Source organism: Sebastes umbrosus, chromosome 20 (assembly GCF_015220745.1).
Source record: "Sebastes umbrosus isolate fSebUmb1 chromosome 20, fSebUmb1.pri, whole genome shotgun sequence".
NCBI lineage: Eukaryota > Metazoa > Chordata > Actinopteri > Perciformes > Sebastidae > Sebastes > Sebastes umbrosus.
The window spans coordinates 3,098,228-3,118,171 of NC_051288.1; the positions used below are offsets into that span (position 1 = coordinate 3,098,228).

At 41.2% G+C, this 19,944-nt stretch overlaps 2 protein-coding genes across 3 annotated transcripts in view; one reads left to right on the forward strand and one right to left on the reverse strand.

The window, feature by feature from the left end:
• The window catches only part of uts2r2 (urotensin-2 receptor 2), a 31,379-nt gene extending 30,187 nt beyond the window's left edge, over window positions 1-1,192 (forward strand). Inside the window, exons 9-10 of one of the 2 annotated variants that reach the window (XR_005204791.1) lie at window positions 365-576; window positions 647-1,192. Coding sequence is in view for 1 of the 2 variants with exons in the window: in XM_037756031.1 (XP_037611959.1) it covers window positions 365-516 (152 nt within the window). In the remaining variant the exon portion in view is untranslated. Of the gene's footprint in view, window positions 1-364 lie in introns of both variants that reach the window. The other variant, XM_037756031.1, reaches the window with a different exon arrangement.
• LOC119479983 (urotensin-2 receptor) lies at window positions 408-18,511 on the reverse strand. The gene is made up of 2 exons (XM_037756029.1): window positions 17,350-18,511; window positions 408-544 (listed from the first exon to the last, which is right to left on the reverse strand). Exon 1 carries the CDS (start codon window positions 18,481-18,483, stop codon window positions 17,392-17,394), a length of 1,092 nt encoding a protein of 363 aa, XP_037611957.1. The 5' UTR covers window positions 18,484-18,511; the 3' UTR covers window positions 408-544; window positions 17,350-17,391.
• Between the last annotated feature and the right edge of the window lie 1,433 nt (window positions 18,512-19,944).

Below are 19,944 nucleotides of genomic sequence, written 5' to 3' on the forward strand. Positions count from 1 at the left end.
CTATTGTCATATTTTACTGAAATAGCCTGTGTCAAACAATACAATATTATAAATAATAATAATAAAGGAGTGGATTTTGAAATACGTGGGATTTATTGTTTTTCTTTTGTTGTTCAAATTGGTATCTTAAATCGTGAAATTTCACTGGCTACTAGCATTCTGGTATCGTAACATCCCTCATCTTTATACCAAGCTAGATAAAACACGCTCTGACTCCATTTGTGTGCCGACATTATATTGATATAATATCTCAATCTTAGAAAGAAAGCAAATAAGCATATTTCCCAAAATATTGAACCGTTCCTTCAAACCATTTGTTCTCCCCTCTCTCCTGAAATGTCCCTCTCATTCCCTCCTTGCACAGGACGAGTCTCTTTCTTCTCTTCTGGCACGGAGAACCTCCACCGCGTGGAGAAGGTGACGTGGGGGACGCGCTACGCCATCACCGTGTCTTTCACGTGCGACCCCGCACACGCCATCTCTGACCCCGCCATGCCCACAGGCACCCAAGGGTGACGGCGCCGCTCACTGGCTCGGACAAGCCCTGCAGAGAAAAGGAGGGGAAGGAAGGAAGAAGTGTTTTACTCGTAACATTGGCATCCTGCAGCTGCAACGGTCAATATCTGTAATTTTCTTTTATTTTCAGATATCGACTCGCTGTCCCTAACTGATTGCGCCACGGAAAAAAAAGCACACGCATTCACCCTTTCCTCTGTAGTGGTCTTTTTCTTTCTTTATAACTGATTTTTTTTATCCAATTTTCTACAGCAGTTTCTTTTTTATTGCACCATCATAATTGATAGAATTAGGCATTTTTGGGTTCCCCCCCACACACCTCAACAATCTGTTCCTCTTGATCATGTGGAGGACGGCTTGAACTGAGATTGCCTCTCGATGAAACGGTTTCAAAGAGGCTAAAGTGGGATTGTGTGTTTCTTCTGTGTCGCGGTGTGTTTTTCATTTTAAGGAGAGCTGTCAATTCCTCGATGAAGAGATATAAATCGGGTGATTCACCAACTAACTCGACCTTTCATCACGAAATCCCCACTCATACTCGCCCCCTTAAGCCAGGAGGTGTTTTCTTCTAAGAAGAACCCTCTCCTTGTCCAGGACTGATTGCTCTTTCTAGTGTGTTAACCAATGTGGTCGGTGAGGACGGTTTTGAAATAAAATACTGACAGAACCTGAAAAAGTCTGTGTCTTTTCCAAAGCTTTTGTTCTTTTTAATCTATTTTACCTCCAAAAACAATTAAGAAAGCAGCACACATCGGTGACATGGGTGAATACTCCGTTTTCATTACACCTTCCAATATCATTCCTGTGTACACCTCTATTTATTGCTACGAGAGTGTTATCTGCACTTCCTCCGTGAGTCAGACACTTGAGGAATTGCTTGATTGGTCAAACACCATTATGTGCTCAGGAAGTCATCGTGCTTGCCTTTCTTATTTTCCACACAACTGCTCAGAACAAACCACCATCTCCATTCTCATTTCTGCTTTTAATACAGTCGGTTCTGGAGTTTGAGCCTTGAATCTTTCATTGTGTGTATGTTATATATGCCAAAACAAAGCTTTCATTCTTTACCTTATGATAGGGATACATGTTAAAGGTACTTAATATGGCATTAATTAATGGTTGTGTATGGTTTTGATCGTGTGGTTCAAAATTAGGGCTGTCAAAGTTAACGTGATAATAGCGCATTCGTTTTAACGCCACTAATTTCTTTAACGCAACTTGCGATTTCTAGGTTGAAGAGGACTCAGTTTTAAAGCTAGAGTGAAAATACTGGCATCGTGTGAAACTAGAAAAAACTAAAGAAACCATCGGTACCAACCATGTTACACTAGCTTGTCGCAGAAGAGGCTAAATAACGCTCTGAACTTGCACTAAATTTTGGCAATGAAAACTGTCATGGCCATTTTCAAAGGGGTCCCCTTGACCTCTGACCTCCAGATATGTGAATGTAAATGGGTTCTATGGGTACCCAATAGTCTCCCCTTTACAGACATGCCCACTTTATGATAAACACATGCAGTTTGGGGCAAGTCATAGTCAAGTCAGCACACTGACACACTGACAGCTGTTGTTGCCTGTTGGGCTGCAGTTATGATTTGAGCATATTTCTTATGCTAAATGCAGTACATGTGAGGGTTTCTGGACAATATCTGTCATTGATTTGTGTTGTTAACTGATTTCCATAAATATATACATACATTTGCATAAAGCAGCATATTTGCCCACTCCCATGTTGATAAGAACATTAAATACTTAAGACAAATCTCCCTTTAAGGTACATTTTGAACAGATAAAAAATGTGTGATTAATTTGGACAATCATGCGATTAATTGCAATTCAGTATTTGAATCAATTGACAGCCCTAATGTAAATACTAATTAGTGCAGCTTTAAAACTACAATACCACACAATAATAATGTAAATAAATATATAATAAATAAAATAAATGCAGACTTGGTATTCACTGTAATGTAAGACACAATTTAAGATTGTAAAGCATAGGTGATTTGTAGTTAAAGATCCCATATTGTAAAATGTGAGATTTCCATGTCTTTTATATTATAAAGCAGGTTTAAGTGCTTTATAAATACTGTTAAACTATCAAAATGCTCAATATACGGAGAAATACACACAGCCCGTATTCAGAAAATGTGCGTTTGACACAAGCCGTTAGGATTTCTGTCCATTTGTGATGTCACAAGTATACAATATTTAGACCATTACACGGTTTTAAATGTAAACATTCTAAATGTGTCCCAGTTTATTTCCTGTTGCAGTGTATGTAAATAACATCAGCTGACAGGAAGTTAATATGGACCCAAACTGTTGCCTAGCAACGCAATTCCATTGCAATTCCGTTGAAATGCCCTAAAACGGAGCATTTCAGGCAGACAGTATGAGGAAAATTACGTTTATTTTTTAACATAGTATGTAAACATGTTCTAGTAGAAACACAAAATACAAGTATGAACCTGAAAATGAGCACGATATGGGACCTTTAAGGAGCAAACACACTGGTGGTCTTTGCTGTGCTTGTAACATAATTCCAACATTTACGTTGACTCAGGGTGAACAAGGCACTTACTGTGCCTATTGCACTATATTGCTCTTCTCAGCTCCTGGGGGACCTATTATTATTACATTCACTCATTAGTGTTGAGAGAAGCATAACGGTGGTCCTGCATATTGAGGTGAGCTGTGTTGGAGGAATGCCAGTTGCCAGTGCTGGATATAGCCTATTATGATGAAATAGCAACACAGAGAATGTAAGTAGGCGTCAATGTGACCGAGTCATTCACGCCTGTCGCACCTTTTTCAACGTTTAATCTGCTGTGATAATGAGCAGTAAACCTTAAGTTGGTGGGTAGTTTTCCCATCACAGGAGTCATTGATCTCCTTTAATCTTCAAAGTAAACGCTCTGGTCACTGTAAAGAAGCACACAATTATGTTGTTCAGCCTCTTGTGACATATTGATCAACCAGGTTAGAGGATTCTTTGAAGGTCTAAACCTCAGTGGACATCTTTTACCCTATCCGTTTACCACCCCTGTCAAGATAAGTTAATGATTTCTGTTTCTGTTACAGGAGACTGTAAACTTTTCACGCAGTCTAGAAAATTGTGTTTACCCCATAACCTCAGCTAAAGTCTTCTGTGCTAAAATCAATTTCTTGCCTGGGTCCAGATCTTTGAATCTGCCCACTCTCCACCGAGCTGACTGCTTCGTCTGGCATCACGACATGAAACAGCGGTTTCTCGGTTGAAAAAGCAATCGATCCAATCGGCGCCAATGGGCGGGACTAACGATGTTAGCTGTGAGCTTGGGCGGCGTTGTCTTCTCGCCTGACCTCGCACTTTGTTTGGACTTTGCGCTGCTCCACTCTAAAAAAAAACCAGTAAAACTACTATGTTAGCATGGCTTTGCAACAGTATCGACTTATGGTGCCTTCAAATGAAACTAGTGAACTCGTGTTTACAACGTGGGAAGTCGTGTACACGATCAAGTGGTTAAGTCGTGAAGAACACCGCTGCTAAGCAACGGCAATATTACTGTTGGCGTCTAGAAGCCACAGAGGCTAACTGTTTAGCAAGCTTAGCAAGTGGGTAACATAATGCAAAGGCATAGTGAGGCTGTTGGTAATATCAACATTTTCCTCAGACCTATTATAAAATTACCAAGAAAAACAATATACGACTAAAATTACAATATATTAACTCATTATGCACCGAAAAATTAACTGACAACGTCAACAAACACATGACAAGTTGCGAACTCTGAGCTTTAAGAAACTTTCAACATACGAGGTTGTGAATACGACAAGAGCGGGGGCGTTCATATGGACTCATCTTGTAAACACCGTAAACACGGTAAACACGACCACATTTGAAGGCACCGTTAAAATGCCGTAAGATTCAGGCGGATATGTTGGTTTATTGAGATTGGTTAATGAAAATCGAACAAAAATCGGTTTGAGTGGAGACAAAGTCAGACCGATGATGGAAACAGTGTTTAATGATTCGACAATTCTGTCTCATATCAGGAAAATCAATCTCAGCAAGACCATTTAAGTTATTTAAAGGAACAGTGCGTAGTGTTTAGGGGGCTCCAATGGCAGAAATTGGAATATAATATTAATAAGTATGTTTTTTTTTGTGTATAATCACCTGAAAATATAAATCGTTGTGTTGTCGTTACCTTAGAATGAGCCATTTATATCTACATACGGAACGGGTCCTCTCCACGGAGACGACCGTCATGTTTCTACAGTAGCCCAGAACGGACAAACCAAACACTGGCTCTAGAGAGAGCCTTTCGTATTTTCATGACGGCCACTGTAGTTCTCCTACACGCTTGGCAATCTGCAACCTCACCGCTAGATGCTGCCAGATCCTACACCTTCACCTACCCTACACCTGCAGTGCCAGTAATCTCACTAACTGTTAAAAAGACTGAATGCATGTAATGCATGCATGTGAACTACAGATGATGAAGGGAAGTGATGTGATGCAGTGATATGTCGACAGACAGAAAATAAGGACAAGTAAAACAAGTAACAAAATTGTTTTGTTTTCTATGACATTAATCTGATGTGAATTTATTAGTGTGAGCTGGATACATTGAAAATGTAAAGACATGCATACAGAAAAAAAAACATGCACATGCTGCTGAATTTAAGATATTTTGATACAAAATGTGAGTGTTGGATATCAACATTTTCTAAATGTTCACACAAAAGAAGCTTATTCAGCTGGTTTGGGTGGAGCTGAGCAACGTGAATAAATGTTACTAATAATATAAAATATGAGTAGCTCTCGACCACTTTCATTTGGTCAAAGTAGCTCTCAGAGGAAAACCTACCCCTGCCCTAAACTCTGGATTGCACGGCTTTTGCGGCCTCTAAACCTGTGCAAATAAAGGCCGTTACACACTGGGGTCATTTTTTTGCGATTAATTTGCACGTCAATAGATTTTTCCGAACCGTTGTTTTTGTCATGAAAACTTTGACACAGAACACAAATATTACGCAGCGGAAAAGCTTTGTAATTTGTTTCCAGAACAAGGTTGATTTTTATGAGCTTGCGCATAGCAAATGTTGTGCAGAACGGGTTGAGTTGCACCTACTGTATATTTATAAGGACAACACGGAGGCTCCGTAGCCCAAACCAAGACAGCAAACTTTAACAAAGACCAGATCCAATTCGCATTTCACCCACAAAGGGTGCACCCATAACTGCGCTGCCAAGCAAATCGAGTCTCGGTGCCGGAGAAGTCTCTCCTGTTACGATATGCTGAAAGAATAATATGGAATTTTTGTCCAATGACGCCAAACCTACCCTTACCCCATCTTTAAGGTAATCTGAACAAATAATGGACTCATGATACAATGACTCACTCCCAAAGGCTTCTGTCATGACATGAGCTGTGTAATTGATTATTTCCACCATTATTATCATTGGCTTGTGCAAACTGGCCCTGTTACATACCAGCATCCACCAGGCCAAGTGAGGAGTCAGACTCTGCTGACTTGACTAATCCTCATTTAATGAAACTATTGGATGTGTGTGCCAGTAGATGTAGTTCCCACACAGCTGTAAACCACTGGATTGGAGCTGGACGGTGGTTCAGTCTGTAGGGCTGCACTATTAATCCAATGTTAATCGCGATCACGATTTTGGCTTCCTGCAATTAAATGAACATAATCAACTGACATTTAAAATGCTCCGCTCATAGAAAACCCTGCTACGTATCAAATCAAGCACTTCCAAAACAACTTGATCCCACAGAAATATGTGAAATGACCTCTTGACAGTGCATAACGTGGTGGTGGCACAGAGTGTGTTTGAGAGAGAGAGAGAGAGAGAGAGAAAGAGACTTTTTGACTTGCCCGCCCTAACCGGCGATATTTTCTAGAAAGCTCACCTGAACCCACCGACCCGTGCATCACTCATGCGCACCCTACAGTGACAGCCTGTGAAAAAAATGTCCTCCAGACCAGAGTAGAAGAATAATGGGCAAAGCAGCAGATGGGCAGAACGAAGGTGCATGCACTGAATTCAGTTGAAGAAGAAACTTATTTTAAGTCTTATTTTGATGCAAAGATTTGTTAATCAGCAGGAATGTAGCACAACGTGAAATTGAAAGCAATGCTCTGTTGATTTTTAATTTTGAGTAAAAAAGTTTTGGTGCTATTTTATTTTGCTTCGAGGAGATGCACTGTGAATAAAGACCGCTCTTAATTTGATGCAAAGATTTGTACATTAGCAGGAATGTAGCAAAACGTGGAAGTGAAATCAGTGCTGTGTTTATTTAAATCTGAAAGTGCAATACAAATCTTTTGTCTCTAAAAGCAATGATAATAATCGTGATAAATAATCACGATCTCAATATTGATGAAAATAATAGTGAGTATCATTTTGGCCATAATCGTGCAGCCCTAGTTAAGTCCTACTTGGACAACTTGGAAAGTCAAGTTAAAGCTGCAGTAGGCTAGGTAGTAATGTTTTGGCATCATTGGGCAAAAATCCCATAATAACCTTTCAACATATTGTAATTCAAGTGTTCTGAGAGACTTCTGCTCCTCCTCATGGCTCTGTTTTCAGGCTTTATAACATCTAGCCCGTGATGGGACACTTTGGCAAATCACAGGTCATTTCAGAGAGAGAGCGTTCCTATTGGCTGTGCTCCGGCTGGTGGGCGGTGCTTGGTATTTCCTCAACAGATCTTAACATGGCTGCCGGCTCACAAACTTTCTCATTTTACAGCTAAACAGTACACTATGAGATGTTTCTGAAAACATTTGAGGAGAGAAATAGGCATTACAGTAACACAATATTGATTCATATTTGATCAGCGCTGCCTAGTTTGACCGTTTGATCGGAGTTCGCGAGTGATTGACAGCTGCTCAGAGACGGCAAGGCTCCAGCTCGGCTCTGATTGGTTGTTAAATCTTGCAGATGCCGTTAGGAGCACCGGAGGACACAGAGGCACATGATTTTTTTTCACATTACCTGTCTCATGATATCACGACCGTTTTATAAAAATTACTTTTATTTAATCATATTGGCTCCATTTCTACCCACTGCAGCTTTAATATGATATCTAAAGTCCAAATTGTCAATCTAAAGCAAAATAATACAAGGATTGAACTGCACATTACAGCAACATAATCTTTGACGTTATATAGTACATACATCTCAAAGTGATTGTGGCTTTCATCACACCTAAAACTGTAAGGACACTTTTAAGATTCTTCGTGAGAACGTTTCCAAAACAACATGGGAATAACTCCCTCCACTAAGACCCAAATATTATCATGCCTTTTAATAGAAAATATCACAGCTAATTTTAATTCACGTCACAAGCTCATTGACCTTCACAGATTTTTGATGGAGGTCAAATGCAGAGTCATGGCTAGATTAATGTTAAAACTAGGATCTCAAAGCACAAAAGCGCTATTATCTATTCGCTATTTTCTAAAGGTGATATGACACACTCCTCTGATTGGATTTTAACTAGACCTGAGGAGATGACACACGCTGGCATCATGTTCTGTCACTTAAAGGTCACATCCTGCAACTGTGAATATCATTTTCACTTCCCAAACTGTCTCCAAAGTGAGTATACGCAAGTTTAAGTGAAAAAAAAGTATTTTTATCTATTTTGACACCTCTCTCTGTCATACCAATCCACCAGCTGTTTTCAGTACCAGGTTCTTATGTTCATTAATGTGGCATTCCACAATTTTTATTATCAGTATATCAGTCATGAGGATTGAAACTCAGCCTTTAAAAACTATTGTATAATATCTTCTGAGGCTGTGGAGAGCTTTGTCAAGTCCAAGAATCTACTCAAGGAACATCACTTAAAGGTCCCATATCGTGCTCATTTTCAGGATCATACTTGTTTATATCGTATTTTGTGTTTCTCCTAGAACATGTTTACATGCTGTAACGTTAACAAAAACCCTGTTATTTTTCTCATAAATGGAAACGGAATTGCGTTGCTAGGCAACAGTTTGGGTCCATGTTAACTTCCTGTCAGCTGATGTCATTTACATAAACTGCAACAGGAAATAATCTGGGACACGTTTAGAATGTTTGAGTAAAAACCGTGTAATGGTCTAAATATTGTGTATTTGTGACATCACAAATGGACAGAAATCCTAACGGCTTGTTTCAAACGCGCAATTTCTGAATACGGGCTGTGTGTATTTCTCCGTATATATGAGCGTTTTGATAGTTTAACAGTATTTAAATAGCACTTAAACCTGCTTTATAATATAAAAGACATGAAAATCTCACATTTACAATATGGGACCTTTAAGAGGTACAGAGAGAAAAAGGGATCAGGATGTTCCTTTAGGCAGGTATCTTAGTTTTACGACCAGCTGGTGAGCATAGTGAAGCATTTAACTGCTAAAATGCCAGATATTTCATATTTCAGAGATGGTGGAGAACAAAACCAGAGTGACAATAGGACTTCAGGCATTCATCAGGTGGCCAGAAACACAAACGAATGCTTGTTATTCTACGTTTGCGAGATGTGTAAATAGGCAACATCACTCCCAACTCGTCAAATACCGACACTTGGCCAGTATTCCTTAGCTTCAGATTATGACGCTCTAGGTACCCCAATTGGTACCAACCATGTCATACTAGCTTGTCGGGAAGTTAAATAACGCAGGAAACCTACACTAAATTTTGTCGAGGAAAAACTGGCGTGGCCATTTTCAAAGGGGTCCCTTGACCTCTGACCTCCAGATATGTGAATGAAAATGGGTTCTATGGGTACCCACGAGTCTCCCCTTTACAGACATGCCCACTTTATGATAATCATATGCAGTTTGTAGCAAGTCATAGCGATTTGAACATATTTTTTATGCTAAATGCAGAACCTGTGAAGGTTTCTGGACAATATTTGTCATTATTTTGTGTTGATAAGAGTATTAAATACTTGGCAAATCTCCCTTCAGGGTACATTTTGAACAGATAAAAAATGTGTGATTAATTTGTGATTAATGGCGATTAACTACGGACAATCATGCGATTAATTGCTATTAAATATTTTAATCAATTATCAGCACTAGTATTTAATAATTACTGTTACTGTTACACAACTAAAAATGCGTCTCTCCATTTCTGGGATGGACGGATTTTGCAGGCTCAGTAGAGAAATCAACAAATCCCTCCTAGATTTCTCATGAATCTTGAACACATGCAGCCACAAGCTGATGTGTTTCCCACAGACCAGATTGTATCCAGAATTTGCATGGAAGGAAAATGCTGCAAAAAAGAGTTGTCAGACGACGTGGGGGAGAGGAGAGGAGAGGAAAAAGAAAGAAGCAGAGGCTATTTTTCCACGTCTGTGCTGTCACAATGTTTGTGAAACACCAGGGGATTGGCTGCAATGAATTTATGCATGAGTTTGTGACATCTAACATTCAAACAGGCACACAAAAGTGTACCAAAGTGTGAAATCTCATCTGGGATTTTAGTTTGAAAATGTCACGGCTCTAGATATCATTCAGGTAGTATTCATAATCAGAAGAAATCTGACACTAAAGATGTTTTTCTTCTGTCAGAGTGTTTGAGGAACATAGAAACGGTCCAGACATGCATAATATCACCATCCATCTCGCTGTACACGCACGGTTTGTGTTCCAGTCGAGCTGATATGACTTTAATAAGTCAGATTAAGGTAAAATGGCTCCCCTTCAGTGCTTAATTAAAGAGTTATGAAATCTCCATAAAACATGAGGTTCGTTTGTGCATCACTCATTAAGATACCTGCCTAAAGGAACATCCTGATCCTTTTTCTCTCTCTGTACCTCTTAAAGGTCCCATATTGTAAAAAGTGAGATTTTCATGTCTTTTATATTACAAAGCAGGTTTAAGTGCTATTTAAATACCGTTAAACTATCAAAACGCTCAATATACGGAGAAATACACACAGTATTCAGAAATTGTGCATTTGAAACAAGCCGTTAGGATTTCTGTCCATTTGTGATGTCACAAATATACAATATTTAGACCATTACGCGGTTTTAAATGTAAACATTCTAAATGTGTCCCAGTTTATTTCCTGTTGCAGTGTATGTGAATGACATCAGCTTACAGGAAGTAAACATGGACCCAAACTGTTGCCTAGCAATGCAATTCCATTGCAGTTCCATTGAAATGTACTAAAACGGAGCGTTTCAGACAGAGGGTAAAAACAGGTATATTCAGGCAGACAGTACGAGGAACATAATGTGTTTTTTGAACATTACAGCATGTAAACATGTTCTAGTAGAAACACAAAATACAAGTATGAACCTGAAAAATTAGCACAATATGGGATCTTTAAATCTCTTTGGAAGATGAGCGAATCAGGTGAGCAGTTATTGAATTAAAAATATATATATTGGGAATACCACATAAACACAATGCTATAATAAAGTTCCACCATCGCAGAAGTGTCATCGTCCTCATTGAGGTAAGTTTAGGCCACAGTTCAGACTAGCTAACGGAGCGTATAAAGCTCAGTTGGAAGCGCTCCGTCTCGACAGTAGGAGTTTTTGGCACTGAGTTTACCACAGTAGTGGAAGTGTGTTTGCATCTGTGGGCGATTTGCATGCAAATTCAATGAAAGTGACTGGCCATCATGCAGGCGTAGGTGTTTTTCTCCGTCTCCTTGCCAGAGAAGGCCTTAGCGGTCCAGATGTGGGCTCAAATCAGTTCATCTTAGCTAAATTCAGGCACAAAGCATAACACCTGTCTGGCACGTGACTGCCCCAGACCCTGAAGGGCCCCTGAATTGGTTTTAATAATTTGATTAATTGCAAATTTGTTAAGACATCTGTACATTATCACCTCATCATTAAAGGACGGGTCCATTATTTTAGTTTTTTTTTTTTAGGTTGTTCTATCATTCTGTAGCTTCCCAGTGGTGTTTCTTGTGTATTCAAATCTGATCATTCACATTTGTTTTCATGTTTTAGCGTCAAAATGCTATTTTCCCACGCCCTTCTAAAAGCTTTTTCCCGCGTGACCTGACGTAAGTTTCTGCATGATGACGCTGCTACATATACAGTTTATATACATCCTTATAGTCAGTGTATTACATACAGTAACTTGATGATGGCGGTCGGCACACTCCCAGTTTGGAGAAGCAGACAGGCGTACCGGTACAGAAGCTAAGCAATGTACTGCTGTGAACGCCACGTTAGTTCAGATCTGAAAGTCACACAATAACAAAAAACAACTAACAGATGGATGCAGCGGTAGACTAGCAACTCCCGTGTTCTGCAAGGTAAAATTACTGTTTTTGTGAATGTAGTCTGGTGGCTTCGAAGACCACGATATGACAGCTTCAGTTCCCCATATGAAAGGGCTGTCTTACAGTAAAGCATTTTTTTTTTCTAAATATAGCGTACAATAAACTAATATTAATAATTTTATATATTTTTTTTTTTTTGCTGCTCCCGTCCACAGCCGCTTTACCTCGTCATCAGACAGCTCTTTCTGATGGGGGACTGAAGCCGTTTTATCACTCTCTTCAAAGCCACCAGACTCCATTCACAAAAACAGTAATTTAACCTCGTGGAACACGGGAGTATACATTCAACCCCACTTCAAAAGATCTGAACTAACCCTTTCAGTTATTTCCAAACTTAGCACAGCTAACGTTGACTCCGCTAGTGCTAGCGTTCACATTATTCATAACCTTATTGATTAACTTACCTTGGTAACCTACGTCACTGCTTTTTGCTAACGGCCGAGAACTTTGTGTCTTGTAGAGGGGTCTTTATATTTTATATTTCATTTTTTATATTTTGGGCGCAGTTTGTGCCTTTATTTGAGACTTTACGGAGCAGAGATGACAGGAAATGAGAGGAGGGAGAGATGGGTAATGACGTGCAACAAAGGTCCCCGGCCGAACTCAAAATGTTGACATTGCGTTTCATGATGGGAGCCTCAACCCACAGCCAGGCCACGAGCAGTCCCATGACGCATATTCCTAATAAAGTTGTGTTTATCAAATCACCATAAATCATGTATTACTCCAGCATAGGTGTTTGGTTTGCACTAGGTTTAATGGGAACTTGGCGGTAGGGTGTACATCCATCAGACAAAGGGCAGTCAAGGCCAGATTAACGCACAGTGGGAGCTCTGGGCCCCAACTGAACTTTTATGCTGTACGTCATTTAGTTTGTTGTAATTTGATCAAACACAAACATGGACTACGTCAGCACAATATTAACAGCAAATTAATGGTATTAATTTGTCCCCTCTATGAGACAAGGCCTCAAGAAAATGGAGGAGCCACCTGAGGGCATTTAGCGGTGAGTATTACCAAATCAAATCACAACGAATTTTCTTTGAAAATACTACACCCCTTTATTTAAACTGAGTTAGCTGCTGCAGTAACATGCATGTATACCAAGTTGAAATAAAACCCCAAACTAACCTGTAATAAGTCTACTCTTTAAATCAGTGTTTCCCAACCTGCCCCCACTTATATCTAAGAAAAGCCCCCCAACATAAATAAAGTGATGACGTCTTGACGGATTCGCCCATCGAATGCAGATACATTATATGATCTTTTCTTTGTAACGTCTTAATTAATTTACTATAATAGTGTTAGAGCCGAAATACATTTTTTGTTATTGTGGTTAAATAAATGTAATTTATGGTGGCGTTAGATTGGTGCTAGACCGCCACATTAATTCAGGTGTGGGTCTCCCTTTGTGTGCGGCGAGTGGGAGAGCAAATTACAATGTTTTTGAAAGGCTAAATGCCAACAAATATGGATTGAAGCTGAATATTTTGTTAGATAAAATGTGAATTTTTGAAATGATTATATCTATCTTTCCATAAATTTTGACGTCACAACGAAATGTTGGAAATGTTTGGATCACACGGGTGGGAAACAATCCTACGCAGTCACCACTGGAATCTAATTCTAATAATATTAGTGTCGCCTAATCTGTAAGACTTGTATTAATTATCCAGAAAGTGTGTTATATATAAGCAAATCTAATTTTGCCAACCTCAGAGCAGCAAATCCTGGCGCACCCCCTGTGATCTTTGGCGCAACCCTAAGGGGGGCCTGAAACCCAGGATGGGAACTACTGCTTTATATCACGTCTTTAACACACATGTTTTAGCCTCTGCAGTTACCTCTGAGGCCTTGTGTTTAAACACAACACAGTAGAATGAGCTCCTCCTCTGAGGGGGAGACTGAGGACTGGAGGTGAAGGAGCAGAGAGGAGCAGAGAGAAGTGTCAGAGTGCTAATGAAGCTCAGTGGGACTTTAGGGCGAAAGCGGCCAGACATGGAGGAAACAACTGTAAGTTTTCCTCTGACTGGAAAGGATTGTATTATGGCCAGAGAGCAGTGTTGCTTGAAAATACTGTAATCCATATGGAAAACATGAACTGTTAAAGCTGGTAAAAATGTTCCTCTGTGTCTTCCTAGTGCTCCTAATGACATTTGCAAGATTTCAGAAGGAAAACTAACCAATCAGAGCCGAGCAGTCTCTGGGCAGCTGTCAATCACTGCTCAAGAAACTTGCGCACTCCGATCAAAAGGTCACACTAGGCAGCACTGAAAGTTTGTGATCCGGCAGCCATGTTAGGATCCGTTGAGGAAATACCAAGCACCGCCCACCAGCCGGAGCAAACTTTCTCATTTTACAGCTAAACAGTACACTACAAGTTGTTTCTGAAAACATTTGAGGAGAGAAATAGGCATTACAGTAATAGAATATTCAGATTGATACTTAATCAGCGCTGCCTAGTTTGACCGTTTGATCGGAGTTCAGCTGCCTCCGTTGAATGAACAGCCAATAGGAACTCTCTCTCTCTGAAATGACCTGTGATCGGCCAAAGTCTCCCGTCATGGGCTAGATTTTCTAAAGCCTGAAAACAGAGCCAAGAGGAGGAGCAGAAGTCTCGTTTCCTCTCAGAACACTTGAATTACAATATGCTGAAAGGTTATTATGAAATTTTTGCCCAATGATGCCAAAAACGTTCTTCCTACCCCGACTTTAATCTGTTTTTGGGCTACTTTTGAACAGTAAGCTGGGAATCCCACATTGTGGCCCTCTAAAGTTGATATGGAAGCAAATAGTTTACATGCACAGACACAAAGCAGTTGTTTTTCTGGCCACCTGACAAATTTAGGTCTGATATTCACTCTCCTATTAGCTCTGTTTTGGTCTCCACCGACTCTTGAGAAAATATCTGGTTCTTTAGCTGCTAAATGCTCCACTGTGATCACCAGCTCGTCTCTAGGTTTATCTCTCAGGGCAGGTAGCGCACAGTCCATTTATTTCCACTAAACACAGCTGCCTGTTGCTCCTGGAAACAAAGTGGATGAGAGCCATGAGGGTGAACCAAAACAGTAATGTTTTTACAGCGGGCCATAAAACCAAAACTATGGGCGACAAGACATTAAAACAGTCCACACAGGTGAAGGGGAACTGATGATTGTCTGTGGTTTCCCCTTTCATATTACATGTAGTCATTTAATCCATTGTAAATATATAACATATTGATTAGCTCAGCTTTGGCGTAGCATATTTATAGAGTCATAAAAATAAATTACAGATAAGACACAAGCCTGTGTTTGACAATAATGATGTATAATGCAGTCTTTCCACATTTCAGATCTCGCTCATCACTAATGGAGAGGCTGTTTCTGAAAACATTTGAGGAGAGAAATAGGCATTACAGTTACAGAATATTGATTCATAATTGATCAGCGCTGCCTAGTTTGACCGTTTGATCGGAGGTTGCGATGGATTGACAGCTGCCTCCGTTGAATGAACAGCCAATAGGAACGCTCTCTCTCTCTGAAATGATCTGTGATTGGCCAAACACTCCCGTCACCGGCTAGATGTTCTAAAGCCTGAAAACAGAGCCATGAGGAGGTGCAGAAGTCTAGTTTTCTCTCAGAACACTTATATTACAATATGCTGAAAGGTTATTATGGAAATGTTTGCCCAATGATGCCAAATAATATTCTGCCTACTGCAGATTTAACAAAATTGTGACTTTCAAGTTTGGGTTTGGCTCTAAAAAAACTTGAGAAATTGTTAGCAGCCGCGTGTATCTGTTCAGGGATCAAATTATTTTCATTATTGTTTAAAGGGACTATTTGTAACTTTCAGAAATGCTTCTTAACAGCGACACCTGTGGCCGTGAAATCAACGAAAGTCAGCGTCGGGCTCGCGCTTGCTCGCTCTAAATATACCTGAACGAGCATCGCTCAAAACAGTGAGGCGACACAAGTCAGCTAAAACCACACTATCACTCTATATTTCAGCTGCTTGGCAGTAATGTTAGCTGACCAGACGAAGGTCTCTCCATGAACATGATTTAGATCTGATCCTAGTGTTGGCTTTTCCTGCCTAAGTGCAGGCTGATGCAGCGGGGCTCTGCAGCATGTCTCCTCTGCTCTCTCCGCCCGCAGCCGGAGAGAGCAGAGGAGACACCGGCACCCGGTTGGTAACGAGAGGGTAACATAACTCTCTGAAGAGCTCCGTCGCTTCACAAGACACGGGAAAGCTCTGTTGGTCTGGAGGAACTGCAGAATTTATTTCTGCACAAACGTCCCCTGTGCATTCACTAGATATTCTCAGAGCTAAACTCTTCTGCAGTGTGTAGTGAGCGCGCGTTCACGTTTAGAGGTGGAGCGAGACAGCGAGAACGCACGCGCATTCTGAGTGAAGGAGAGCATGCAGCGGAGACGAGGCTCCTGCCTCACGCGAACGCGCATATGCGAACGCGCATGTGTGACGACCCGCTACATTTATGCGCGTACAAAGTTACAAATAGTCCCTTTAAGTAGTCAGTGAGTAATAGAGGGTTATTTGGTGTCGATACAAAAGTGTCCCAACTGACCCCACTCTCCCCTACACTAAAATATGTTTCTGAAAACATTTGAAGAGAGAAATAGGCATTACAGAAACAGAATATTGATTCATATTTGATCAGCGCTGCCTAGTTTGACCGTTTGATCGGAGTTCGCGAGTTTCGGGAGCAGTGATTGACAGCTGCTGTAGAAACTGCTCGGCTCTGATTGGTTAGTTTTCCTTTGGGTGCTGTGAAATCTTGCAAATGCCATCAGGAGCACTAGGAGGACACAGAGGCACTTTATTTTTTTTTCACATATAATTTATCTCTTGCACTACTGTCAGGATACAGTGACTGTTTTATTTAAATAACTTATTTTTTATCAGATTTGCTCAAAGTTACCGACTGCAGCTTTAAAGGTCCCATATCGTGCTCATTTTCAGGTTCATACTTGTATTTTGTGTTTCTACTAGAACATGTTTACATGCTGTAATGTTCAAAAAAACTTTATTTTCCTCATACTGTCTGCTTGAATATACCTGTATTTATCCTCTGTCTGAAATGCTCCGTTTTAGTGCATTTAAACAGCATTTCAACAGAATTGCGTTGCTAGGCAACAGTTTGGGTCCATGTTTACTTCCTGTCAGCTGATGTCATTTACATACACTGCAACCAGGAATAAACTGGGACACATTTAAATTTGTTATGTTTAAAACCCTGTAATGGTCTAAATATTGTATATTTGTGACATCACAAATGGACAGAAATCCTAATGGCTTGTTTCAAACGCACAATTTCGGAATAGTGTGTATTTCTCCGTATATTAAGCACTTCGATACTTTCATAGTATTTATATAGCACTTAAACCTGCTTTATAATATAAAAGACATGAACATCTTACTTTTAACAATATGGGACCTTTAAGTCTGTGACTTTCACCAACTTTTACGCACGGCGTTGCACCGGCCTCCTGCCAGGTTATCATCACCTTACCTATTGCGCCTCCTAAAGCTTCCTCCTCTCTCCCACGTGATGTCACTCTCTTGTCGCCATGACCATCGTCTCGGAGGTGAACTCGAACTGATTACTGGAGGACGCGGACTTGCCCCACGAGTAGAGGCTGGGCGGCCGCTGCCTGAACGACGACGTGTACCGGTAGAAGCTCCGGTGTCGGTTCTTCAGGTACTCCCGGTAGTTCTTGGTGAGCAGCGTGTAGAGGAACGGGTTGATGCAGCTGTTGCTGTACGTCAGGCTCGCCACCAGGTAGTTGATGCAGGTGTGCGTGTGCGAGGCCAGGTCCAAGGGCTGGGTCCGGTACAAGGTCAACAGCTGCCAGACCCAGAAGGGCAAGAAGCAGGCCCAGAAGACCAGCACAATGCTGAAGATCAGGATCAGGACCTTCTGCTTCGGAGACCTCTTCCCTCCTCCTCCTCCTCCTCTGCTGCTGATCACAGAGCTGCGCGTGGACTCCACATAGGTGCGCGCTAACTTGACGTAGAGGGATCCGATCACGAGCCCCGGTGCCATGATGCTGGTCCCGAATAGGACCGTCACGTAGATCTTATAAGCCAGGGGGGCCCAGGTCGGCGCGCACATCCTCTTCACGCTCCCGTCCGGCGTGGTCTTGGTGGTCTGGTTCACCATGACCGTCATGGGTACGGTGAGGACTAGAGAGAGGACCCAGACCCCCCACGCCACGGCTTTCCGGTAGCTCTTAGAGCGCCGCACCGTGTCCAGCGGCTTGGTGACGGCCAGGTAGCGCTCCGTGCACATCACGGTGAGCGTGAAGATGCTCGCGTGCATGGTGAGCAGGTCCAGGCTGAGCAGGACCCGGCAGCCCACGTCCCCGAAGTACCAGTCCTTCAGGAAGTATGTGGACACCACGAAGGGGATGGTGGACAGGTAGAGCAGGTCCGCCACGGCCAGGTTCAGGATGGACACGTACATGGACGTGGCGAAGCGGATGGAGTGGCACATCACCACCAGGGTGTACACGTTACCGGACACACCGATGATGTAGACGACCGAGAGGAGAGTCCCGAAGGTGGAGGCGACGACGAGGTCCTGGTCCACAGACCCGGACCCGGAGCCGCCAACGACCCGAGAATTGATGGACTTGTTATTCATCCTCCCGGTGGGTCTCTCCTTCTTCCTGGTGTGTTTTTTTTTTGTTTTTGCTCCGGACAGAAGTTTGTTAAGACGCGCACCGCACCGCACCGCCACCGGTACCGGTTGTGTGTTGCTGATCTGTTCTCTGCGAGCACTGCTTGCTGCTCTTTGCTCCTGACGTCACCACGTGAAGGACACTAGCACTGAAGATGTTCTATCCAAACTGTGTATAACTGTAAACATGCTATAGAAATATGAGTGTGTGGGAGAGAAAGGAGAGGATCTTGGACACAGAAATAAAGTTTAGTAATCACTGAGTGTGCACCTGATGCAGAAAACCAACTGTTAAAGTCTCAAAGAGTCACTGTTACGCACAGATTTGCTGCAGTAATTATTAAAAAATCGACTTTATATCTTCCAATTAATCTCCCATGTGCCATCTTCAGACTGATAAGGACGAGTTGAACCAGCACAGATAATTAAATGCACTGACCACACTTGCACAGGCACTGATTCCATACCAGAGATCCAATTAATGTCCCTTCTTGTGCATATACCTCAACATTATCAGTAGAAGTATAATGAGCAGTCCACTGATTGTTCCGCAGAAAGTTCACCTACAAATGATTAAAGATGATTATCATGTGATGCAGAGATGGTTTGAAATGCCAGTTAGACTATGTAGAGAAACAAAATGTCATATTAATCTGTTTTTTTTAATAAATTCAGGAAGTCAGTTCAATTAAGGATCTCTTTTCATTTCAAGGACAACACTTAAATAAATCAGGTACTTTGCTATTAGATGAATTAGATGTTGCCACAATTATGTTAATTTTAAAGGCAGGCCCATTATTATTATTATTATTATTATTACTATTATTATTATTATTTTGAGGTTTTTCTATCATTCTGTATCTTCCCAGTGGTGTTCCTTATGTATTCAAATCCCAACATTCACATTTTGGTCAAAGTAGGAATGTTTTGGCGCCAAAATGCTATTGTCCCAAGCCCTTCTAAAAATGTTTTCCTGTGTGACCTGACGTAGGTTTCTACATGATGACGCTGCCACATACAGTATATACATCTTTATAGTCAGTGTATCAATACAGTAACTTAGATGGCAGTCAGCATGCTCCCAGTTTGGAGAAGGAGACAGGAGTACCGGCACAGAAGCTAAGCAATGTACTGCTGTGGTTGCCACGTTAGTTCAGATCCGAAAGTCACACAATAACAAAAACAAATTAACCGATCAGTGCAGAGGTAGACTAGCAACTCCTGTGTTCTGTGAGGTGAAGTGACTGTTTTTGTGAATGGAGTCTGGTGGCTTTGAAAACAGCAATATAACAGCACAGTCGCACAGCATTTCGTGAAATAGTCACGAAATGTAATATATTGATTTGTGTACATTGACACAATTTTTTTTCATGATGGTCAGCACGAAATCAATTCGTATGTTATCCACGTAATCGTGAACCAGGA